The sequence below is a fragment of the Zeus faber genome (genome assembly GCF_960531495.2).
Source record: "Zeus faber genome assembly, chromosome: 7".
NCBI lineage: Eukaryota > Metazoa > Chordata > Actinopteri > Zeiformes > Zeidae > Zeus > Zeus faber.
Genome location: NC_137203.1, coordinates 8,823,705 through 8,850,301, shown reverse-complemented (window position 1 = coordinate 8,850,301; position 26,597 = coordinate 8,823,705). Strand labels below are relative to the sequence as shown.

The window sequence follows — 26,597 nt, the reverse complement described above, 5'->3', positions numbered from 1 at the left end:
GTCCCCTGACTGTCATGGCTCACTCGATATAACCTGTCACTAATCACAGGGAAATACAGGTGAGTGAGTGTGGCGTCTGGGCGCATCAATACACCATCATAACTACCCGCTCAAAGGCCCTGTGAAGGATATCGTCCAGCGACTGATTTAGCGGTAAGTCCTCCAGGGCGGTGATCAATGGAACAGGGGAAGACACCCTGTGGGGATCCCTCAGCGTCACCGTGCGCGACGCAAACACTCGTAACATTTCCGTACTTGACCGTGAGCGCACTCCCGCAGCCTCCCTCATTAAAGGGTCAAACCCTGACCAATCCTTACCCAAAATCACGGAGTGCGACAGGCAGGAACCATCCACAGCCTTCACCTTATGCTTTTTCCCCTTGAAACGAATTTCAAGCTGCACCATCGGACAATAAATTACAATAAAACCACAAAAAGGCTCGCTGGCCGAACGTGAACGTAAAATATAAATCCGGTTGCTCAGTGTGCGTCGGTGTCCGTTCCGCGATCTGGTTCCACAGACTCTTGGCCCCTGCACCACGCGATCCTCAGTGCAAGACAAACAGCACATAAGGAAACTCTCCCAGCCGACTCAGACCAATCAGCAGGGGGCTGATCGGGCCGAGCCAGAACGGCTGCTGGATCTATCTATCCATCTATCCATCTGTCTGTCTGTCTGTCCGTCTGTCTGTCTGTCTATCCATCTATCCATCTATCCATCTATCCGTCTATCTATCTATCCGTCTGTCCGTCTGTCCGTCTATCCGTCTGTCCGTCTGTCCGTCCGTCCATCCGTCCGTCTGTCTGTCTCCATACCTATCTATCTAATTATTTATCTAATTATCTATCTATCTATCTATCTATCTGTCTGTCTGTCTGTCTGTCTGTCTGTCTGTCTGTCTGTCTACCCATCCATTCATCCATCCATCTACTGTAGATCTAACGTGAACGCAGACATCTTCAGGTGCAGTACATATAAGTTCCACCAGGTGTCGCTGCGGTGCCACATAACGTGCCAGCGCGGCTCCCGACGGTTGGGGGCGCCGGCGGACTGTCGCTCTGCTCCAAGTCCAGAAGGAGACGCTGCTCTTCAGGCGGCCACTCGCTAGCTTCACCAAGCCAAGCTAACGGCTGTCTCCGGGTGAAGTTCCGCCATGCTGCTGCAGACCATCAGGCCGTGGCTGCTCCGCGGCAGGACGGCGGCTCTGGCCGGCGCCAGGTCTTATCATGCGGATAAAGTGGCCACGGTGGGGACCCGGCCCGACACTCAGTCCGAGGAGTACCAGGTCAGTTTAGCCAGAAGCTAACGCTGCTAGCTCGGTCAAAATCTGCAGCACGACACGGTTGTTCCGTCGTGTCAGCGCTCAGTCACTGTAAAAGTAGAGTTTTTTTTCCAACGGAATAACAATGAGCCACAGTGCGGTGATGGATGAAAGTATACATATGAGGCTGTCAACGCAAGGTCAAAACCTTGACGTGTCAAGGTCCTAGCATCACTCCCATCATGGCTAAACTTCTACCGGTTGAAACTATGGGTTCACACCTGGTTTTCCCCATTCAATGGTTAATATGTCTCCAAATATATTTCTGGTTTCTCTCAGTCAACAGCACACAACCGACACTCATACCGGGCCCGTGTACACAAACCCTGGCTATTAAGCATTGTATAGATTAGTTTTACGTCCAAATGGATGCCACTAAGATGGATCTAAAAATGGTTCCTAAAATGAGTGTTTACACTGTTGATGTGGCTGCAGCACCAAAGCATGTCGCTTGATGGCATCACGGTCCTGGTTTCCTTGTGGGAAAGTCTGGACTCTAGTGGTCCTTATCTTATTTCATATCAAAAGTCCTCAGTCTGATGCATAGATCGATTTGTTTATCGTTAAGCATGGTGTAGTGGCCATACTCCAGTTGGGGAGATAACAGTGGTTATACTTTGCCCCAAATATTTTTTTTGAAACCCGTCCTGCAAAGTATAAAGCGCCCTGTGTTATAAACAGTTCTACTCTTGCACACTCTAGTTCACCCTCAAATGGGCCAGTAGTATTTGACAACTGTCGCTTAACTTCTGCTGCTTGACTTCAGGGTGTTAAGGATCAATATGGAATTAACAATAATGACAGTATGGCGACCGTGTCGGACTATATACCCCACAAAAACACAGGGGGAATCGTGAACCTGCTTGTGATTTTGAAGACCGAAATCGAACGCTCAGTTCGATCAATTTTCGATTTCAAATCGGAATGGTTACACCCCTAGAAAATATGAACTGTCCCCTCATACATGCCCCCTGTAGTTGACAGATTTGAGTATATGATGATGTAGCCCAATACCCGTGCTTCCCTATCATTATTTCATTAGCTTGTTAGAGTCACATTTAATATGTCAAAACTAAAGTAGTCAGTATTATGAAGTAACATTTGAATGAGCAAGATAACCCGAAAAAACATCCAAATATACATGTGTTTATGCATACAACACATGTTTTATTCATTAATACATCTACCATGCCTCTATGTCTCAAAATGCAGGGGAATGTGAAATGCAATCACCTTTCTCTAATGTTGTGCGTTTTTGTCATGGTAGCTCTTGGATTTGGATTGCGTATTGGGTATAGTGTGCGTTACCAACATGTTATGTTTTTGTCATTGCATACCTAATAATTGAGTAAAAAGCATATGTTTCTGAACCAGCAAAACGGATGTGTAGGGGAAAATAATTCATATGAAGCGTTTTCTTTTCAGGAAAATTACAAGCGAATGCAAGCTCTTGTCCAGGAATTAAGAACACGCACAGAGAAGATTAAATTGGGTAAGAATTAAGACACAACTTCACATGTGAACAAACAAAAGCTCTTTGACGTAGAATTAAATCGGATTTACTCGAAATATCAGTCAATGATGAGTCTTTTTTCTTTTTTTTTTTTTTCCTCATGCTGTGTTTTCATGCTGCCATTTTCATAATTTCCAGGCTGGTATCCCCATTCTTGGTAAACTTGTCGGGTAGGGATGCACCGATCTGACCTTTTCAGTCCCGATAAGACACCTGGGCTTTGGGTATCGGCCAGTACCAAGTCGCGATCTGATACCAGTGTTAAATTAATAGGCTGTATTCCACTGTGAGGAAGAGACTGGGAAGCATTCCTTTATGTGTAAGACAACATCAGGCTTGACCTAAACATTGCTTTCCAAACTTTGTTAAAGTGTGTGTGTGTGTGTGTGTGTGTGTGTGTGTGTGTGTGTGTGTGTGTGTGTAATTTATGATTAAAATAATATATTTCGTGCGCCAGCAACTTGGTAAACAAAATATTAAATTAATAGGAATTACAATTCAAGTTTAAACCTTTTAATGCAGCAACTAATTAGTCAGCAATTTCAATTCCAGTATAAAATAATACAACTGCATCAAATGAGAACAAAATGTAAACATTAAATCACAATTAAGTCACAAACTCGTGCAAACAAACTTGATAAATTAAATCACAATTCACAAAAGTAGTAGAAAGTAATAGTGGTAGTATACAAGTAGTATAAAAAAGTAACTTGGTAAAAACAAAACATTACAAATAAAAAGGAATCCAAATACTTTGTAAACGTTGAGTGCAAATAGGAATTTTCATTCCAATATAAAATAATATAGCAGCTAATGTGAGACTGATCTGATCTTGTTGCTCGCTTCTGGAGCACGGCCTGTCACTGGTCTGCCACCCGGCCGTTGGGAACCTCTTAATTGGGAAAATAGCGATATTTATATAAAGATGTATAAAAAAAACAAAGTCACTTGTCAGATTTTCGTAACAAGCAACCATATAAAATAACTAATTGAATAGATTGGGGCCCCATTGTCACCGATACCCGATCCAGCTATTTGAGTCAGTATCGGACCGATATGAGGACTGGTGCGTCGCTATTGTCGGGTTTATTACATTAAGAAAGACCAAGCGTGGCAGTGAAATCTATTTGTTTTTCATCGATTCAGGCGGAGGAGAGAAGGCCCGGAAGCTCCACACCTCTCGGGGGAAACTCCTTCCCAGAGAACGCATCGACAGACTCCTGGATCCAGGGTACGGACGGTCAATTTTCCATTATAAAATCAATCAAGTTAAATTCAAAACCAATTCGTGTTCAATTGCCATGTATTTTTTTTTTTATTAATTTATTACTTTTTTTAAATTTTTTTTTACTTCAAACATGGTGATAATTGTCTTACCCGCATTCCTCTTGCGAACATGGCGTTCACAAAAGTTCCGGCCCATTGTTTGTTAAAAAAACCCAAAAAACTTATAATTGTTGGAAAGTTTCTCCTACCTGAATGTGAGATTTGAGATCCTGCTTTTAAAACTCCATTGTGTTTCCTTTCCTTTTCCTTTCTCTCTCTTCCTCCTTGTTTGTCATTCAGGACGCCGTTCCTGGAGTTCTCACAGTTTGCGGCGTATGAGTTGTATGGCAAAGAAGAAGTCCCGGCGGGGGGTATAATCACTGGAGTCGGGCGAGTTTCAGGGTAAGTGCCATAAACACCTGCGACGTCAGAGAATATCAAGTGTTACAAAAACACAGTCTCACACTTTATTTTTACATCCCCATGCAAAACTTGGATGTTTGCTTTGAGAAGTTGTATTCATGACACCATGTATTCAGACATATCTAAGCAGTTGCTATAGCAAACTATGAAATATATCGATAATAGAGATCTATTTAAATGTACATATACATGCCATCACACAGAAGTCGGCGCTTATCTAATATTCTGATTGTTCCGAGATTTTATTTTTTACATTTTTTGAACACATTGTTCCCCCATAATCACTCGAGAGGTCATGTGATATTTAATGGACAAAGAGACACGGAGCTGGGTTCTTACCAGGGCCACCAGGTGCTTGAAGTGTTTCAGTTTTGTCCTCAGAAATTGAATGCCTTGCAAGTTGCCCCCCTCTGTGCTGAAGTGCTTAAAAAGTCCTTGAAAAAAAATTGCGATCGTTGAAAGCCTGTGATATTTTCTCTGGTTTTGTTATTTTCCAGAATTGCTTTTACGACATAGACATTTCCAACAATGACAAGCATCGTTGGAAATCGACACTTGTAATAGTAGATGACAATGAGATTAATAGTAAATATATATATTTACTGATAATAGATACTAATATATATAATAGACAATGTAGAATCATTGTATTATGTTTTTGTTATTGAAGATCACATAGAAAGGTCTTTGAAAATGAGAAATAGTGCTTAAAAAGTACCTTAAAGTCCTTGAATTTCATTGCGACGTATGAGCGGGGGCGTTGCTTTAACTTAGAACTTGTAGGTGTTATGAAATTTCTTTAGTAATTGAAAACCTTCGGGATCTGCCATTTTACAAGTAAGTCATTCAATACAAATACTCTAAAATGCAATCAGAATCCATTTCTCCAAGTTCATTTTCACATCGGAGGAATTTGTCACGGCAAAGATTTTTGCATTGCTGACGGGTTGCATAAGAAGTTTGTTAATATTATATTGAAATTAAAAATATAATACAATGGGAACAGGTAACAATGAGTGTATTCACTTTTAATTTGGAAGGAAGTTGTGGATGTTGTTGTCCTCTGGCTCCATCAGGGTGGAGTGTGTGATTGTCGCCAACGACGCCACAGTGAAAGGAGGAACCTACTACCCAGTGACAGTGAAGAAGCACCTGCGGGCTCAGGAAATAGCCCAACAGAACCACCTCCCATGCATATATTTGGGTTAGTATGTATGCAAGAATATAGGGAGGGGCAAATCAAGGAAAAGGAATATTTTTTGCATTTTTTTTATGAATCTCTCATAAATTATTCCCCAAAAAACTGCCGTGGCTCTGAATAGAGAGTTTAAAGAGAGTCTGTGTACCTCTTACCTCTCTCTTACCACATTTTTTTCTTTATTTACTGATGGAAAAAAAACGACATAATTTAATGGTGACGATGAAATAAAGGCGGGTCATTTCAATAATATTTTTTTTAATTCAAGAAACAAATTTGTGTGTTGATATTTGTATTAAAACATTAAACCTGCTTCGCTAAAACCCCCACTTTCAGATAGTTTGAAAGGCTCCCTTCCCCTCAGCTGAACAACACGAACGGCCTCCGGATCCAAGGCTCTGTTCATAAAAGCTGTGCCGAACATTAAAGATCGGTAGCAGGCTGAAGTAATATCGTGTCCTTTCTTGACATTTCTAGTGGATTCCGGAGGGGCCAATCTGCCCCGACAGGCCGACGTCTTTCCAGACAGGGATCACTTTGGCCGGATCTTTTTCAACCAGGCCAGGCTGTCCTCCGACGGAATATCACAGGTAACTGAGGTTTTGGAAAGATACCGGAAATGACACCGAGAGTAAAGAATACCAAAGTATTTATTCATGACGTCGTTTAGCAGACTCCTTTTGTCCAAAGTAAGTTTTGTCGGTGGTATCAAACCGCTGTATATCCCAGTCACAACCGGCTAAACGTTCTATAGAAATAAGTCGACAGTAGAGTTAGAAAGAGGTTTGTTTTTGTTTTCAGGAAAGTTCAGTGAAGGGAGAAAGGATCCTCATGCGGTAAACGGGTAGAAGTAAAAATGTTGACTTTTCCAGTTGAATTAACACTGAATCCGCTGATTTTGATGTGATTGTTTAAGTTAAAGCAGATTAACCGTGAAACTTTCACCAAGTGTGAAAACAATAAGTCAAGTAAAACATAAAACGGGAACACTGACGTTCAACATTATGGTTAATATTGTTGCTTGTTGGCTTGTTTGCGTCTTCACGAGGGGTGTAAACTACCAGAGACCTGCAGATTGGATATGTATTGCGATACTTGGGTGCCGATTTGATACGTATTGGCATTCTGGAAGTATTGTTATACGGTATTTCTTTAGACTACTCTTTAAATCACGAGGCCTATTGCTTTGAATTGATGAAAAGTTGTGGTTTTTGCCATTTGACATAGCCTTTGACATATGCACTATAACATAACATTTGAAGTTACTTTAATTTCAAGTGAAATACTTGTGATTGCCGACTTCTTATTTTAGTTTATTGTATTGACTTTTAACATTTTATTGTGTCATTGTTGTAATTTATGTGGTTTAAATTTCGCTATGTGAAGCACTTTGGGCTGCATGTTTGTATGAAATGAATGGTGCTATGAAGTGGAGTTTATTTAGACTCATTTGTAAAGGATATAAAAGTGAGGTTGCTCTTGCAAGCAGGAGAAAACCAATTTTTGCCAAAGCCGCTTCGATTGTTGTCTGGCTGGTTGTGTTTCCGCGTCTTATTGTCGTCTGCACTTAGCTCTGGGTGGCGGCGATTGAGATGCGCCCGTATATTTGTGTATAGACGTTTGTGTATAGATGTTTTTATCCGCCGGGAAAAATCAGAGGATTGAAACGGTGTAAGTGCAGTTTACCGTGTTCTGAAACTGGAGAGGGAGGGAGGGAGGGAGGGGAGCGGAGGGGAGGGGTCTCCCCCTCTGCGCTCACAGCTGTAAAGTAACCGCTGGTGGTCGGGTCTCACTTCCCCGCTCTACAGTCCCGTACTGAGACTTTAAAAGGGTCAAGCGCTCAAAAAAAAAAAAAAGAAAGAAAATGGATCAAATTTCCCCCCCAGCTCCGGTTGGAGGCATTTTGCCGCTCTGCGCAGAGCACTGACAGCGTTTTCACTGTCGTTCCACCCCGCAGCCGCCCCCGCGCGCTCTATAAGCAAATGTTGTGATTACAATATAACGATATATAAGATGATCTCATCGAGAGAGAGATTTAGATTTATTTTGTTTCCTCAGTTTCTTCGCGGTATGCAAAATGAAAAACGTAAATCTTACTCAGAGAATTGTGGAGTGGAGGTTTTTTTGGTTTTTTTTTTTCTCGTCCCCCGGACAGCAGTGCGCGCCGGCTCACGTGCCTCTCGTTTTATTTTAGATCTATCTGTTTTCGCAATACGTAACTGAATCGATTTTTTTTGTACTGTTAATTTTAAATCCAATATGGACTTAATGTTGACACATTCAACGACAAGATTTAAAGTCGTTAACAGACATTTTTTTTTCCTTGTCTTTTCTTTAAATGCGAGATTGCTGTGGTGATGGGCTCGTGCACCGCGGGAGGCGCCTACGTCCCGGCCATGGCGGACGAGAGCATCATCGTGCGCAAACAAGGAACCATCTTCCTCGGAGGACCCCCGCTGGTGAACTTTTATCTGAAATTTGATTTCACTTTGTTTTCATGGGGTGCTGTGTATCGATTCACGAGAGGGAAGAATGATTTAATCCATTTTAGAGTATTGCTTTTACATGAAGAAACGTGTAAACAGTGATGTGGTCTGAATACTTTTTGTGAACGCGCCGCACACAAGGAAAAGCCGTGTAGCCGTGATCATTTCAATCTTATGAAATTTTCGTTTTACAAGCACATTTTTAATTGATAAGCAGTGGATTCATAAGCGTTTAAAGGGGCATTGGAACCTGTAAAACAGTAATGATACCCAATCCTCTCATGGTGCCATTATTTCTTTAATTGCAGCAAATGAGTACTTTGGGCTTTTTTATTTTGCCAGGTCAGAGCAGCGACTGGGGAAGAAGTGTCCGCTGAAGACCTTGGTGGCGCTGATCTCCACTGCAAGTAGGGAGAAGCCTTTTTATCACAGCATTTTCATGTCATGTGCTTGTGCTGAAATAATTTATTTGCATTTATTGATTGGAATCTTTTTTTTAAATAAATTCAGCCTTCACTCCCGCCGAGATTTATGTTAAAGTCCTTCTATTAAGATAAATTAAAGCAGGAATATAATTATAAACGGTAATTAAAGCTTTTCTCTGTTCACTTTTCAGTGCTCATTTCAAGTTCAAGTTTAAGAGATTATTTGTCACATACATACACATACGGTCGTACATATATGCAGTGAAATGTCATGACACCTGTTGATTATGCACAAGCTCTATAAGCTCTAAAAATACTCAAATGTGCCTGATTGACACGCGGCGCCACAATCGCGATTCTGGTTCTATAATTATATAATAGGATTAATTATCTGAATTGTTGTATTGTGTTGTATTAAATATACATCTAAATCCTCCTCAATGAAACTTTACCATAACTTACCTCCAGGACTCACCTCACAGAGCAGAAACCCCAACAAAACAAGGAAACGAAAATTCCGGATGTGAAACCGGATCCCCGTCTTAATATTATATACAAACTAGAAATAGAACATTGTTGTAAGGACATGGAGCTGTTAGCCGTTAGCATGAGGCCGAACTGTCTCCCGACGGAATTTTCGCATGAGGTTGTGATCTGCGAATGTCCCCCCTTTGCTAACGCCGAAGCGGCCGCTGATGTCCCGCACTCGGCTCTGAGCAGGCTGCAGACACAGCACCCACATGCCCGCCTTCTTATCTCTGGGGATTTCAATCACGCCTCTCTGTCCTCCACTCTGCCCACGTTCTCCCAGTACGTGCCATGCCACCCCTGCCCCCCTGGGAAGGTCAGATCACAACCTGGTTCATCTCCTGCCTGTGTACAAACCTCTGGTGCTCAGGCAACCAGCTGTGACCCGCACAGTGAGAAGGTGGTCTAAAGAGACTGAAAAGGCTCTGCAGGACTGCTTTGACTCTACTGGGTGGGAAGAACTCTGTGCTCCTCATGGGGAGGATATGGACGGTCTCACTGACCGTATCACAGATTACATCAACTTCTGTGTGGGAAAACACTGTACCCACCAGGACTGTACGGTGTTTCCCCAACAACAAATCCTGGATTAGTTTGGATATAAAGGCTCTCCTCAAGGAGAAGAAAAGGGCCTTTAAATCAGAAGACAAGGTGGAGCTGAAGGTGATGCAGAAACAGCTGAGGAGGAAGATCAGAGAGGAGAAGGACAATTATTTATAATTATTATTATTTTTTTAAATTAATCAGTGTAATTGGCATGTGAAAATTGGACCAGATTGACAGATTCCGCACAGTGACAAATGCTTTTCACGGGGTCTCCTCGCAAAATTCCACGCGGCATATGTGTCATGCCTGGTAAATTGTTTTACCCCATTGCTACGGATCCTGCAAAAGCTGTTTAGATCCACGGCTTCTCTCTAACTTTTCTCACAAAGAAATGATAAAAATAGATAAATGTGACCTGTCTCTTTTTCAGAAAATCTGGTGTAACCGACCACTACGCCTTGGACGATGACCACGCCCTTCATTTAGCGAGGAAGACGGTGCGAAACCTGAACTACAGCAAAAATATTGAGGTAAGTCATTATGTACATAAAGAACAATAATTTATTCCCTAAGAAGGTAACTCATATATCAGCGTCCTAATATATACACACACACACACACACGAAGCAATTGTTATTTAATAACAAATAGATGTCAGAAAAATACTCGTCATGTCCCTGTCTGCTGGTCATTTCCTGTCATAATTTAATTTATTTAATTTGTTTTTCCAGGTTACTACGGAACCGACTGAACCCCCCGTCTACCCCGCGGATGAACTGTATGGCATAGTCGGCGATAACTTGAAACGCAATTTCGATGTCCGCGAGGTATTTCACAAAATTTGAAGTTTTACAAGTTTTAGATATTGATTTGAACAAGATGCCTCATTTAAGTCATGCGTGCATGGATAGGGAAAGTCATATTTTTTACACAGATGTTCTATTCTGTCATACTGAGTTTTTTTTTTTTCTTTTTGATACATGGCAAGCAAAAATGATGGATTCCTTTTTGATTTTTAAACATCAAGTATTTGAGAAGCCGAAATTTTGCCTTTTCTTCTACTTTGACTTTAAAATGATCTTTCTCTTTTTATCTGCTTTTTGCATTCATTATGTTTTTTTGTATTCGTTTGATTCAGGTCATTTCCAGAATCGTTGATGGCAGTCGATTTGATGAGTTCAAGGCTTTCTATGGGGACACACTCGTCACAGGTGAGTGAAGAGCGTTCATTTGCACAGAATTATGTCAGCGCCGCACACTCCTACCAATTTCCTGGTTTTTAACACGATCGTGTTCTCAGGTTTCTCCAGAATATTCGGGTACCCTGTCGGAATCATCGGCAACAACGGCGTCTTGTTTTCAGAGTCTGCGAAAAAGGTAAACGTGATCTAATCAAGGGTCTCCCTTCACACCAAATATATACAACGATAATTACCCTTTAGTTTCCACTTACGTGCAATGCTAATTTTCCCTCTACTGTCCATTTACACTCACTGAGCACTTTATCAAAAGCACTGGGTAGGGCTCTTCCTTGGCTCTTTAAACAGCCTCAATTCTTAATTGCATGGATTGCACAAGATCATTTGATATTCTGGTTCCATGTTGACATGATTGCATCACGCAAGTCCTGCAGATTTGTCAGCTGCACATTTATGCTGCGAATCTCCTGTTCTATCACATCCCAGAGGTGTTATTTGGTTATTAAGATCCGGTGACTGGGAAGGCCACTGAAGAACATTGAACTCAGTCATGTTCATGAAACCGCTTTGACTTTTACTTTGACATAGTTGATCATCATGCTGGAAGTAGCCGTTAGAAGATGGGTCAATTGTGGCCATGAAGGGATGCACATGGTCAGCAGCAATATTCAAGCTGTGCCATTCAAGCCATGATTGATTGGTATTAACGGGTCCGAAGTGTGCCAAGAAAAAGTTCCCCACACCATTACACCACCACCATCACCAGCCTGGACTGTTGATACAAGGTAGGTTGGGTCCATGGATTCATGCTGTTGGCACCAAATTCTGACCCTACCATCTGTGTGCTTCAGCAGAAATTGAGGTTCATCAGACAAGGCTTTGTTTTTCCAGTCTTCAACTTTCTGGTTTTGGTGAGCCTGTGCCCACTGCAGCCTCAGCTTTCTGTTCTTGGCTGACAGAAGTGGAACCCGACGTGGTCTTCTGCTGTTGGAGCCCATCCTCCTCAAGATTCGACATGTTGTGCATTCTCAGATGTTTCTCTGCTCACCACAGTATCTGAGTTACCGTAGCCTTTCTGTCAGCTCGAACCAGTCTGGCCATTCCCTGTCGACCTCTCTCATTAACAAGCAGTTTCCTTCCGCAGAACTGCCGCTCACTGCATGTTTTATGTTTTTCGCACCATTCTGAGTAAACTAGAGACTGTTGTGCGTGAAAATCCCAGGAAATCTGCAGTTACGGAAATACTCAAAACCAGCCCGTCTGGCACCAACAAACATGCCACGGTTGAAAAACACAGATCACATTTTTTCCTGATTTTGATGGTTGATGTGAATATTAACTTGTGCTGCTGAGCCGTATCTGCATGATTTTATGCATTGCACTGCTGCCACACGATTGGCTGACTAGATAATTGCATAAATAGGTTGGTGTACAGATGTTCCTCATTAAGTGCTCAGTGAGTGTATATAAGGCCTTGTTTACATCTGCCATTAACAGGCATTTTGGGGTATTTGATCACAAGTTGACAGCTCTAAGTATGTCGGTTTACACCTGGCATTAGAATGTGTCTCCACATGCATCTTGAGTGATCTCACTTCCACGCTCTATATGCTAATAACCACGTACATCATTTCCATTTGCAAAGACCAAATGCGAAGCCTTTGGCGAACGGGCAAAATCAAAACAATACAAACTGAAATTTTGGTGCAGTGTGTACTGTAGGGTTCAGGCTGAACTTACACGGAAAATTAAAAACGGGAACATGAGTTTTTTCTCCTCAGCGTTGGCCGTACACGCCACGGATCAGGACGCCAGAGGAAGTGATCTCTGGTCCACTGTACCATCTTGACAGCGGTGTAGACAAATGTTTTTTTTTTTTTTTTTTTTTCGTTAGTTTCTTACTTGTATGACACAAGGTTATTAAACACAAATTTCTCGATCACTGCGTAATGGAATGAAGGAAACAAAAACAAAACATAAAAAACAACTTAAAACCTATGTGTCCTGTGCCGGTGCTGCGTCACGCACGTCTCCCCGTAGCTTTCCGTTACTATGGGACTTAATTTATTGGAAACTGGATGTTTTTTGGGCAAATACTTTACTTGTAAATCATAAATCCTGCGCTTCTGTAGTGGGGACACTCTCCCGACCAGACTTTAAATGATGCCGTCAGCACTGGAATGAGTACGTTCTTCCGCTCACACAAAGGACGCCAGTCGAGTAGGCTGTAGGCACTTGAGTGTCCTTCAATGAGTCCCAGCACACATTCGTGTCTACACTGCTAAAAGAACATGGCCATATGCAGCCCAGACCACCTCCGAATGTCGTCCGAGCGATCGGAGCTCAAACCGCATTGAGGACGCATTGGTGGACCCATCTTGTGATGGGATCACCAAAGACGCGTGTTAATGCCAGGTGTAAACGGGGTCTAAGAGAGATGATTTAACTGTCAACATCATTCTTAAATTCTGCTGAAATTTGTCTTAAAAGGGTCTTAAAGAGTATCAAGTTAAATTCTTGTTTGTACACCAAGGTAGCCGGAGGGGTTTCCTGAGTATTAATAAATATGATATTGTAATTGCTTCTGAAAAGTTGTATGGACTCCCAAGTTCGTGTGTGTGTGTGTGTGTGTGTGTGTCTGTGTCTGTGTTTGTGTGTGTGTGACTTTCAAACAAAGTTCAGCCTCGGACAGCTTCTATCCCGCGGACTTAGTTGCTGATTCAGGAGCCATACGTACCCTCCTCTCCTTTTGTAAATTGTGTAAAGCTTAGCCTCCAGATAATGTTGAATTTGCAAAGCAACAACCATGTCTGTCTGGCCGGGTAAAGTGCTTTTCAAAATGCCAAGAACTTGTGAGGATTTTGAAGCAAGTCTCAAGCATTTTCAAGAATGCATAAAATTTGCTCCTTCATCCCTGAACGCCAGTGTTTCTGCTGTGATGGAGCCCTCTCGTCTTAACCAAAAAAAAAAGCCGCTCGGCTCACACAATAAGCTCTTAATCAACACTTACACACCCATAGGCTCCAAGGAATACCGCTTTAATAACATAACAGAATTAGGAAATGGTGTCAAGAAGAAAAAAGCTGACGGAAAAAAACCCTCAGCTGAGTTTCACCTAATTTGTTAGGGGCAAAAAGAGAACCTGAACTTGTGACAAAGATATAATTTGCATGATGCATGATTAATATTGTATATATTAATATTTATGTAGTGTTTTTTAAATATAAATACATATAAAGACAAAATACACATTTTATTTAAACATGTATTTATTTTGATAAATATGTATAAAGTAAGTATTGTATTTCTTAATATTTATAAAATATAACAGATAAATGTACTTCCTAAATTCTTAAGTCCTCGTACAAATGTAACAACATTTTTGAACGTTTGATCCTCAAACTGTACTTGTTTATCTACCGACTCTGGTCGTTGTTTTCTAAATCAGCCGACAGGATCCGCAAGACGGGGACCAACTAACTAATACTCAGACAGAATACACAGCACATCAGGATGCCTCCCGCATTTTCCAGACGCATTTTTCAGACACTGTCGTCCCCGAGGAGCCGTGCGGCGTTCTGTTCCGCCGTCACATTGTTAAAAGCTTATTTCCCCAGCTTCTTATTTTGTGAAAGAGCGAGGTAGCAGAGAAAAGAGAATATCGGTTGGGATCACAATAGCCAAGCGGATCAGATTTTTATTTTTTATTTTTAGAAGTGACACCTTCTAGTCGTGAGAAGTGTCAGTGGAGTTTTGTTTACACTTTGCGAAGCGACATGCGCACTTTTATTGCAAGGGGGGCTGATAGGGCTCTGCCAAATAAGAAAAACACCAGAGTAATGGACGAAAACAAACTATATTTGAAATGGGCGGCTGCACGTAGAGCGCTCTTTTTTGAGTGAGGTTTTCTCAGGCGTCTGACCCTCTCGCCCTATCGAATTTCTGGGATCATTCAACTCCCCCTGAATGCAAAGCAAACGCCAGAAAAACTATTAAAAAAATGCTTCAGTCAAATTATAATGACGGAATGCTGACAGGTGCCCCATCCATCCAGGTACGCAGGCAGCTCCCCCCCTCCATCAGTCGCTGTATCTTAACCCACCTCCGCGCTCAAAGGAAACGCTTTAATGCTGGCACAGAGTTATGACTAAACGATGACGACCAAAGCACTTTGGAGCTGCTCCCGTTTTCCTTGGAAACAGGAACAAACGATTTGCGCAGCAGACTCTGTGAATCATATTCTGTCCAAATCATCTCCCGGTGTCACTTTTGATAGACACAGCTGTCTCACTTAGCTGTGGGTGTGTCCAAATTGCAGCAAATTAGACACTGCAAATCCTTGGGTCCCCAGCAATATACCGGCTAAGTGTGAAGTAGATTTGATGAACGGTTATAATCAAAATAACCGAAGGACAGATAGACATACAATAGAGAGAGATTCCTTCCTTTATCGTTGTGTGCGTGTGCGTGCGTGCGCGCGCGCACAGTATCTCCTTTATTTAACCAGGTAAAAAGTCTCTTGAGATTAAAATATTTTTCAAGAGTGACCTGCAGACCTACAACAATAAACCCAAACAATACAAAGAGAGATATACAACTGTCACACACTACAGATGAGTGAACGCAATATCCAATTAAAATGCAATACAAGGTCAAGGACAAAAATCCAGTTAGGATAAATGGGTACACATTTTCTAAAGCGATTTCAATGAAATTTTATCACAATGACCAAGAGTACTATTTTCACGATCCTTTAAAACTGACTTAAATTCCCCCATTGTAATGAGCTCAGACTATTTTCCTTTTGTACCTTATTCCAGGAAGAAGGGGCAGCGTATTTAAAAGCTTTATTGCCATAATTCTGTTCTGACTCTGGGGACCAACATCTTTAGAAGATCTGTAGAGAGCTCAGGCTATATTGATTTTGGTTTTTACACATGTATGGGCATAGATAAGAAGGAACAAGCCCTAGGAGAGATTTATATATAAAATCCAACCAATGCAAAGTCTGCGGACATACAGAGGTCGCCCCTGACCAGCAGCATACAGAGTACGGTGCAATACAAGATTTCCACAGCCAGTAATAAAACGTAAAGCACAGTGGTGTCCAGTATCCAACCTCTCTGGCAGTGATCAGGTGCGTTCATCAAGAGCTGATTGCGGTAATCCAATGACGATAAAAAAGTTGCCAAAAAGTGTCTCCTTGCCTAGAGGGAGAAATAGGATTTATTCCTAAAAAATAAACATAATTTAAGTTTCGGCTGGGAAATGTGGTTTTCAATATGTGAATTAGATGATAACTTCTGATCAGTAAACAATACCCAAAAAAGTATATCTTGTGACCATTTTAATTTCAACCCTTTGAGCAGTTGAAATCTTAGCAAGATTAGATGTTAACTCTTTTCCATTTGAAAATATCATGAGTTTGGCCCTCTGTATTTAGCACCAACACAAATTGAGTTAAATGGGAGTGAACATCATTGGCAGGCTGCAGGAATTCAAGGGTTTGTACTCCTGAATCGGATACGCAGTAGATAACTATCATCTGCATTAAAATGGAACGCAGCATTTGATAAATGATCGCAAAGATTATTCATATATATGGAAAACAACAGTGGTCCTAGTATGGAACCCTGGGGCACGCCTTTGGATACAGGGAGGAAGGAAGAGGAAAACCCATCAAACTGGAGCCCAGGCAGCAACCCTTTCTTTTATTAGTGGACTGGACAGCTGTGCAGAAACCCAGGGATTGTTTCGGTCCTTCACTCTAAATTCGCGGAAGGGAGCATGTTTGTGTATAATATCAGTTAGGCCGTCATGAAAGTATTTCCAAGCTAGTTCTGTATCATAAATGAGAGAGATGTTGTTCCAGTCAAAGTTCCTCAAATCATGACAAAAAGCTTGCTCACAGATATGCTTAAGATCTTGTTGAAGAATAATTTGTGGTCTTGATTTTGGGAGCTGAACTTGTCTGACTGTAGCTGTAACACAATGGTCGCTCACATAATTTGCAAAAATACCAAGATTCGAATATTTATCAGAAGAATTTGTTAAAAATAATCAAGAGGTTTTCTCTGGGCATTTAAGATTTGGGCAACCTATTTATTAGTTGTCTAAGATGAAATGAGTCACAATGAGTCTTAAAACGGTAAGAGACAAAGGACAACTAGTCCCAGTTAAAAAAAATCTCCAGCAAGGAGAACCTCATTAAAATCTAAGGTTGATAGTTGTTTACTTATCTATGATAAAGCCTCACTGCTTGCTGGGAGGGGGGGTCTATAACAAACTACAACAGTGATAAAAGTGGCCTTGAAGAAGTTCCTATTTCAAGGCAACAAGTTCAAATTTTCTGCCGAGGGGTACCAATGATAGGACGGTAGCATAAAATATGTTCTTTATATAAATGACAACGCCACCACCTTTTCTGGGACGGTCACAACGAATTCCTCAAGAGTTCAGACTGACAATGCAGCCCTTAATTGCAACGTCTTTGTGATGGCCGTGAGAGGTTTGTGTTGCCAAGTTTCAGACAAAACAACAATATCAGTTTCAGATGATTTTGCCCAGATTTTTACTAGATCCAATTTAGGAAGTAGACTACTGACATTTAGGTGAATAACACAAGGTCCGGATCTAGCTTTGAAATCACGGGGGGTACTCAAACAATTATAATAAAGCAAGAGAGTAATAAAACCTTTTATTTTCATTGAGATTTGTGTGAGCACTGATTGATTATTCCTAACCCCTGGTCTACTTCGGGGATAAGAGTAGATTGAAAACAACATCATGTCATGTGGCCTTGGGCAATTGTGTAATCCAGATGGGAGAGCTCCTAAAAGATTTAATATCCTAGTATGTGCTTTTTTGAAGGGATAAAAGATGAGGCACATTATGGTCTCCACACCTTCCATGCATCTTATGGGGATACTGTTCAGTCAATAAAAGCAAAATAGGTTCTGAAGGCAACATGCTGATTGGCAGGTAGGGAGCAAGAATTAAGATGCGGATAAGTGAATTAAAATCAGGACCAGCCGGGGTCAAAAACAAATAAGAATAAAATATCAAGCACCATTATCGGAGCCAAGAAAGAAGCACCTTCCTTCATCGTGAGGGATTGGAGCCCATCAAAATCAAGCGGTGCATCGTCCTTCCAGCTCCGTGCGGGGAAAGAGAGCGGTACAGAAGATACACGGATACAGGTCCGTGGTCCTGATCCCTAACCTCTGTGGGGAATTATAATATTGAACCATTAAGGTTTCAAAAATGAATAAATCCTCACCCTTCCGTGTAAGAGATGTTCTCTATTTTCACTCTGCATAATTGTTCTCTTCATGTAATCTTGGTCATTTACAGCAATTTAAACATCTTTTGCAGGGGACGCATTTCATCGAATTATGTTGCCAGAGGAACATTCCACTTATCTTTCTCCAGAATATAACTGGTAAGCCACAATTAGCTATTTCTTTTGAATTTCCTTCTTTTCCTTGTAACCTTGATTATCGTGATTTAGCTGGATATTGTCTTTATAGCTGCATTACAGTTAAATAGTTAGTAGGTAGTTCCTCTACCTGTTTTGTTATAATACAAAATTACTCATATTTTATCAAATATTTAATGCATGTAGCTATTTCATGAAAGCATCAATAATCATCCCCACAATATTGTGTAATTATTGATGTTGAGGGATTCATCATAAATGCTTTTTAAAATGTTTTTTTTTATTTATTTATTTTAACATCACCCAGCCCTACATGAAGAACTTACACAATCATTGACTTCCCAATTTAAAATAATAATCAATTTCATGTCAGTTTGATGTCTTTTGAGCACGTGACAAACCCAATATTTATTCTGGAAATCAAGTCTGTAACAGCAGCATGGTGAAACACATAAAATCTGTTTTATTTTATATCAAGACAAAATTGGCCCAGTGAATGAGTTCTGTTAATTTTTTTTTTGCATGCCTGTTGCATATACTCACTGAGAATTTTATTCGGAACACCTGTACACCTACTTATTCATTCAATTATCTGATCAGCCAATCATAACTCAGTAACTCAGATAACCACATAAAAACGTCCCATAATGCACAACATGTCGAACCTTGAGGAGGATGGACTACAACAGCAGAAGACCACATCCGGTTCCACTTCTGTCAGCCAAGAACAGAAAGCTGAGGTTGCAGTGGGCACAGGCTCACCAAAACTCGAGAGTTGAAGACTGGAAAGACAAAGCCTGGTCTGATAAATCTTGATTTCTGCTGAGGCACATGCATGGTCGACATGGAGCAGAATCTCAAAGGAATATTTCCAACATCTTGTAGAGTCCATGCCAAGAAGAATCAAGGGGAATAGAGAGAAAAGGAAGGCCCTAGTGTGTGTGTGTGTGTGTGTGTGTGTGTGTGTGTGTGTGTGTGTGTGTGTGTGTGTGTGTGTGTGTGTGTGTGTGTGTGTGTGTGTGTGTGTGTGTGTGTGTGTGTGTGTGTGTGTGTGTGTGTGTGTTCAGAAAATATTAACCTTCACTTTTGCATGCTTTATTGTGTTATAGATGTAATTTTAAATGGATAAAATTGCCATTTTTGCCTATCAATCCACACCCAACAACCCATAATGACAGTGAAAACATGCTTTTAGAGATATTTGCAAATTTGTTAAAATCCAAAAACATAAATCTCTCATCTACATAAGTATTCAGACCTTTTATTCCGTACTTGGTAGAAGTCCCTCTGGCAGCAATTACAGATTAGAGTCTTCTCGGGTGAGTCTCTGCAAGCTTTGCACACCTGGATTTGGGAGGTTTTTCCCATTCTCACTGGCAGATCCTCCCGAGCGCTGTCAGATTGGATGGAAGTATCCATGAGCTGCCATCTTCAGATCTCCCCACGGATGTTTTATGGGGGTTTAAGTCTGGGCTTTGGCTGGGGCACTCAAGGACAGTCAGACTTGTCCCGAACCCACTCCAGCGTTGTCTTGGCTGTATGCTTCGGGGCCTCGTCGTGCTGAAAGGTGAACCATCACCCCGGTCTGAGGTCGCGTGCGCTCTGGAGCAGGTTTTCTTCAAGGACCTCTCTGTATTTGGCTGCATTTGTCCCTAACTCAATTCTGACCAGTCTCCCTGTCCCCTGTAGGGGGGGGACGGTAGCTCAGGAGGTAGAGCTGGTCGTCTAGTAATCTAAAGGTTGCTGGTTCGATCCCAGGCTCCTCCTGCTAGCATGCTGTAGTGTCCTTGAGCAAGACACTTAACCCCTCATTGCTCCTGATGGCTGCGTCCGTCGGTGTTTGAATAATTGTAAGTCGCTTTGGATAAAAGCGTCTGCTAAATGACTGAATGTAAATGTAATGTCCCCGACCGCTGAGAAGCACCCCCATAGCATGGTGTTGCCACCGCCATGCTTCACGGCCGGGATGGTACTAGCGAGGTGATGAGCAGTGCCCTGTGTTCGCCAGACATAGTGCTTGGACTTCCGCCCAAAGAGTTGAATTTTTTGTCTCAGAGAATATTTTTCGTCACGCTCCTTTAAATGCAGACTCCATGTGGCTGTCATATGCCTTTTACCCAAGAGTGGCCTCCGTCTAGCCACTCTACAGTAAAGGCCCGGTTGATGGAGTGCTGCTGAGATGGTTGTCCTTCACTTCCCGAGCTCTCTTAGAGTGACCATGGGTTCTCAGTCGCCTCCCTCACGAGGCTCTTCTTGCCTGGTCACTCAGTTTGGCCGGACGGCCGACTCAGGGAAGAGTCCTGGTGCTTCCAAACTTCTTCCATTTCATAATTATTGAGATGGGGTGTACATTAAACTACATCTCTGGGATTTGACCAGATGCCACAACGTTGTGCTCGAGGTTCCGTAACGCCTCCCCTCCCTCTCCTCTCATTCACTCAACACAAGTCACTCAGTAAAACGAGTCGTTGGATTTGATTCAGTTGGTTTACTGGGAAGGAGGACTTCCAGTAAACGAGAGCGAGAAGAGTCGGCCATTTATTACTACTACCTTTTGCAACAACTGCAATTTATTTTAGAATGCAAGTACCATATAAATATGATAGAAATGTATATTTTCACTTACAAGTGAAAGACACTTTAATTTGACGTTTAAACTGGACATTTCCATGTTAGTTATATGTGGTGTCCTACTAGAACTCAGTGAGTTACAGTTTGCATTATACTAAAACCTGATGACTGTCCAATATTCTATTTTACTGGAACTCAGTGACCGTTCCATGTTGTATTCTATTTTATTGGAACTCAGGGACAGATTTATTCTATTATTCTATCTGTTCTATTGTTGTTCCATAGTGAATAATGAACAACAATAAACACACATCGTCAAAATCAGCTATCTCACTATATTTGTGCAAACTGAAAATTGCAGTCTCGTCCGTATGTGTTGCTGTCCTATCACGTGGTCAGATCACAAGATGAATTTGTCATTGACGTTCAGCACATATAGCCAATGAGACCGAATGATAAGAAAATGTGATTTCTCGGATCACAGATATTAACTCAAAATGATCGGAGGACAATGTAAAAGATAGTTAATGGTCAATGTTTCATTATGAACATACAATTGAATGAAAATCTGAATCGGCCAGAATCGGTGCATGTCTAGTTGGAAAACATGTTCGGTAGCTTTACAAGATGATGCTAAATCCTAACGAGATAAATGAGTATATTGTATACAGATAGCCGTAGAAGCTTGCATACATTACGTCATTAGCCTCGTTACGAGACGGCTACGGTGTAAATAACGGATGCAGTCACTCAAACTCCTAGGAGGCTCCCTGTGACAATATATTGGTGCTCCAAATATTTTCCCAAAGTTGGCAGGTCTGCAGTGTGAAATGTGGGACCTTATATACACCGTTGTGTGCCTTTCTAAACTATGTCCAATTAATTCAGTTTGCCACAGGTGAACTCCAGTCAGGTTCTAGACACATCTCAAGGAAGATTAAAGAAAAAAAGCATGAGCCTGACCACAATTTGGTCTGACTACTCTCTGAAGCCACTTTACTGTATATACAGTATACTTGGTGAATATAAATTTGGCTGCAGGCTGAAGTTATCCTTCATGTGTAGGAAACAAAAACAAGCGAAAAGCCCCTTGTGTCTCATGTGCGTCGCAGGCTTCATGGTGGGTCGCGAGTACGAAGCCGGCGGAATCGCCAAGGACGGAGCCAAGATGGTGACGGCCGTGGCTTGCGCCAGCGTGCCCAAGATCACCGTCATCATCGGAGGTTCCTACGGCGCAGGAAACTACGGCATGTGCGGCAGAGCTTACAGGTGACTGTTGAGTAATTGATTTAAATATTCTGTCACAATGAACATTAAACCTAAGACCGAGCAGAGATGATGATGATGAAGATGAATAACCTTCGAAAGAAAGTCGAAAGAGCCATTGGACACTTCTTAATGTTGAGAAATATCCACTCTGCTATCTGTAATTGTGATTATAGTCCTTGTGCGTACGGTGTCTAAACCATGTCAAGGACGAGTTTCTGTGACATTGTGATGGACAATAAAACTTATGGCTTGGCAAAATTGGAACAAAGATCCACGTTGGTGTATTTTCAAATTTGGCAAATATTCAGCCGGGTACGCTAAGAATTTCTCCTTTGAGATATTTCTGTGTTTGCCAAACCTTTCGGAGTGTCCTGAAAGCAAGACTTCCGTCTTTTGTCGTTTTCAACGTCCATCGTCTTGCGGTGCAGCGTATTTTTTTTTCCGGCGTCCGCAAACAATAACCGACCGAGCGTCCGCGTGCTTCCCTCCTCCCACAGCCCTCGTTTCCTCTACATGTGGCCCAACTCGCGTATCTCGGTGATGGGCGGCGAGCAGGCTGCCATGGTGCTGGCCACCATCACCAAGGACCAGAGAGCACGGGAAGGAAAGGAGGTAGGAGCCGCTGTTCATTTCACCAACCCGAGCTATGACCAAATATGTTCGTCAAGGACCTTTTTTTTCTTTTCTCCATGACTAAGACCAGACCTTGACAAGCTACAAGTAGATCTTTGATTAATAAAAACTATGTTGACGTGTATGTTTTGTTTTTGATGATAAGAAGAGACGGAACTGAAATGTTAGTGGTGGTCATTTGGACATTCAAAATGCATGAAATTTTCCCCAAATTGTGCTTAAGTTCCTCAAGATTTTTTCCTGGGCAGTTTTGATCTTCATCTTGTTTTCTAAACTGGGTTTACTCGCCCGTTGTTGAACTCGGAACAATGGCGCGAGCGGCGTTCTTACGGTTCCTTTGACGCCCACGTGCAGATCAAGGTCGTCCTTCGTTGTTCCCTGTGATGTCAAGTCAGAGTGTGAGGCCGTTGTGATGGAATAAGGTTGAAAAGTGTATCGACCGGAGCGTCACTTCCGTGAACACCGCCGAAGAAACGACCGCAAATAAACACCGGGAGCAAGAAACGTCACGTCCCCTTGAAAAGCCTTCATCTCCAGGTCCTTATGGATTGGGAGAGGAGGGCGGCGGAAGCTCCCATTTATAACGACAATTCCCCGAATGCAAACGGAGGGGTCCTCCAAGCCCGTTGGCATTCCGTCAGCAGAATCCCAGCCACGCAGACAGTATATCAAGCCTCGTTCAATGAGTCTGGGGACAGAAAACATTTTGACTAAAATGCAGTGACTTTTCGTCGACTGAAACGTTTTGAGCTGTCGACTGAAACTATGAAGGATAAAAATGGCTAAAATGTGACTGAAGCTGATAAGCATGTTCATCTGAAGACTTAAATCTAAAAAAGCTGCTAAACTACACTGGGTAGAACACATTTCTTTGACTAAAAACGTGTTGTTTTTCGCACTGCGTTCAAGAACCTCTGACTTGCGGGAAGGAAAAAATATATTTGGTTAACCTCGGAAAGTACTGATTTGATTTATTTTGAGCTTTGGTTTGTTAACGTTCCGTGACATTGTTCAATATGTGATTATGCAACATGTGTCTGTGTTGTTTGCTTTTGCACTGATTATAGCCAAACGCAATACAAACACCAGACTTGGCTCGAACGCGGCGCCTCTGCTCAGAATTTGGTGTTTTTCTTTTAGCTCCTGCTCGTGAATTCACGCCCGGGCTCTCTGATTGGAAATATGTATTTGTCAGGCGTCGTGATTGACAGCCTCATTTCGCGGCGACTTCGGTATTTTTTCATTTAAAAATCTCTCCATGAATCCACGGTTCTTACCGATGTTTGCTTCCCCCCCCGGTTCCATCCCAGTTCACAGCGGAACAAGAGGCGGCCTTGAAAGAGCCGGTGGTCCGGCGGTTTGAGGAGGAGGGAAGCCCGTACTACTCCAGCGCCAGGTACCGTCCCGTGTTTTTTTTTTTTTTTTTTTTTTTACGCCGTGCAGGCCGGTCGCCGTGCATTGAATCCTCAAAAAGTCCAGACGTCTGCAGCGCACGGAACTTGAGGATCTCTCAACGTTGTGGCGTTATCACAAAATCACTTTTTATGAACGGAAAAAACGTCCTCGTCGCCTTGACGCGACAAGCGCAGCGGCACTACTAGCGGCCGGCGCTGCCGTATTGCGAGCCGGAATGTCGTTGTTTGGGACACTGGAGTGTGGAAACAGGAAGTGATATAAGTGGGGGCAGCCCGGCAGCTCACTGGGTAGCACACACCATATACAAGGCTCAGTCTTTACCAGTTACCTCAAGGGGCCCGGGTTCGATTACGGCAGGTGGCGATTTACTGCATGTCATCCTCTCTCCATCCGCTTTCACCGTCAAATAAAGCATGAAAATGCCCCCAAAATATATATATCTTAAAAAATAAGTAATGTCAATGAAAAATGCATGTCATGTGTATTTAACCTCTGCCGGACAACAAATCAACCTATGGATATCTTCATTTTTTTTGACTCGCGGTACGATACGTGAACGTAAATTCTATACATTCAACTTTGTCAGAAACAAAGTGAATATCAGGCAATACAGCTGTAACTGTGGCCTTTGTCTGTGAATCAGGAGGCGCCTGGTAACATTTACATTAACATTTAGTCATTTGGCAGACGCTTTTATCCAAAGCGACTTACAAGGGAGAATAACATTCAGCTACATTGCGACAGAGATTAGTGTAATAACAACATTGGTGTAACAATAAATACTGCAAGGTGGTGCTAAGTAATATAACATTACATTACATTTCATTTAGCAGACGCTTTTATCCAAAGCGACTTACAATTGTCAAACACCGACGGACGCAGCCATCAGGAGCAATTAGGGGTTAAGTGTCTTGCTCAAGGACACTACAGCATGCTAGCAGGAGGAGCCTGGGATCCAACCAGCAACCTTTAGATCACTAGACCACCAGCTCTACCGCCTGAGCTACCATCCCCATGGTAAAACTGTAAAATATGTGCTGGGTTTATAACGACATTTCTTTTATTTCCTGGAGGAAATATTGTTTCCCGTACGGTCGCTCTGATTTGTGTGATTTGTTTTGCGGGAAATTATTTTATGTCAGGAGCCATCAATCGAATGCAGCAAAAAAATAAATAAAAAATAAAATAAGGAACAAAACCAAAGCGTTGGGAATGTAGATGAGGGCGAGGTGTCAGGCTTTTACTGTCGCACCTTCTTCACCGTCTCACCTCGCCGCTGCATCTCCGGATGCATATTTAAATGGCGTAGGCGTCGCCGCGGCGACGGGTTTCAATTATTAAAGCGCGTTCCGAGCCGCCTCGGGGAGCCTCCCTCGGCTTTAGGTTCAGATTTGAATCTGAAATCCTCGGGACGGGGAAACAACAAATCCTTTAAAGCTCTGGTGGTTCTGACATTAAATGGATCCCCGGGGTGGGGGGGGGGGGGGGGGCCAACCAAACTTATGGACTTGCGCCGGCGTTGCTTAATTGCGTGCCTACGCCGACTTCAAAAACAAAACAGCGTTTGGACTTTTTGATATCAAGGAACCACTGCACGATATGACACTAATAACTCTGCCTAACGAGGCTGAGCCAGAGAGTTGGCCGCGAGACGCCGTCTGATCATGTCTTTGTTGAATTTCTTCCAGGCTGTGGGACGACGGCATCATCGACCCCACCGACACGCGCCTGATCTTGGGGCTGAGTCTCAGCGCCGCCCTCAACGCGCCGACCACGAAGACCCGGTTTGGGGTTTTCAGGATGTGATTCTCCCTGCCGACGCCGTGGGTTCATCGGTGTGGCGTAGTGTGACGTACCTCAAGTAGAGGGGGCGTACGCAGAGTAGGAAAAACACCGATTATTCTCGTGTCGATTCGGATCGGGGCAGTGAGATTTGAGACGTCACGGAACACACTTCATTAAATTGTGCCTTATGTCTCACTACCCCAGTGTCCGTTTCCCCAAATTTGTCAAACTGTTATTTGTGGTGTTGTTTATTCAACAGGTTCTGTATTTGGTTAACGATACTAACATTTCCTGACAATTCAAGTAATTTTTTTTTGGAAGTGAAGAGAAGTTGACCTCTGAAGTGAAGGTAGTTTACTTTACTTGAAAGTGTTGATGAACCCATCAACAGGGGGCGCTGTTTAGCCACAAATCGCACATCGTTGCACCCGCGACAGGCACTGATCCCAATTTGAAATCTTTTCTGAAGTTTCGACGCTGTTATCAAGATGTGTCAGACGCTGTGATCCCGGTACGGAAATAGGTTGGTTTTGTTGACTTTTGTTTAACACAATAAACAGAACATTCTTATTCAGTGTG

General features: G+C 42.4%; 1 protein-coding gene across 1 annotated transcript; it reads left to right on the top strand.

The window, feature by feature from the left end:
• Positions 1-1,051: 1,051 nt before the first annotated feature.
• On the top strand, positions 1,052-26,597 carry mccc2 (methylcrotonyl-CoA carboxylase subunit 2). The gene is made up of 17 exons (XM_080003712.1): positions 1,052-1,286; positions 2,748-2,814; positions 3,982-4,066; positions 4,402-4,503; positions 5,601-5,728; positions 6,200-6,312; positions 8,068-8,181; positions 8,551-8,615; positions 10,138-10,237; positions 10,439-10,534; positions 10,846-10,918; positions 11,008-11,084; positions 18,281-18,347; positions 22,028-22,184; positions 22,682-22,796; positions 24,128-24,213; positions 25,922-26,597. The coding sequence occupies exons 1-17, from the start codon at positions 1,155-1,157 to the stop codon at positions 26,037-26,039; spliced, it is 1,695 nt and encodes a 564-aa protein (XP_079859838.1). The 5' UTR covers positions 1,052-1,154; the 3' UTR covers positions 26,040-26,597.

Coding starts and splice junctions, on each gene's coding strand:
- mccc2 (XM_080003712.1), top strand. CDS start 1,155: ATGCTGCTGCAGACCATCAGGCCGTGGCTGCTCCGCGGCAGGACGGCG. Junction 10,238..10,438: donor ACTACAGCAAAAATATTGAG/GTAAGTCATTAT, acceptor TTGTTTTTCCAG/GTTACTACGGAACCGACTGA. Junction 10,535..10,845: donor GCAATTTCGATGTCCGCGAG/GTATTTCACAAA, acceptor CGTTTGATTCAG/GTCATTTCCAGAATCGTTGA.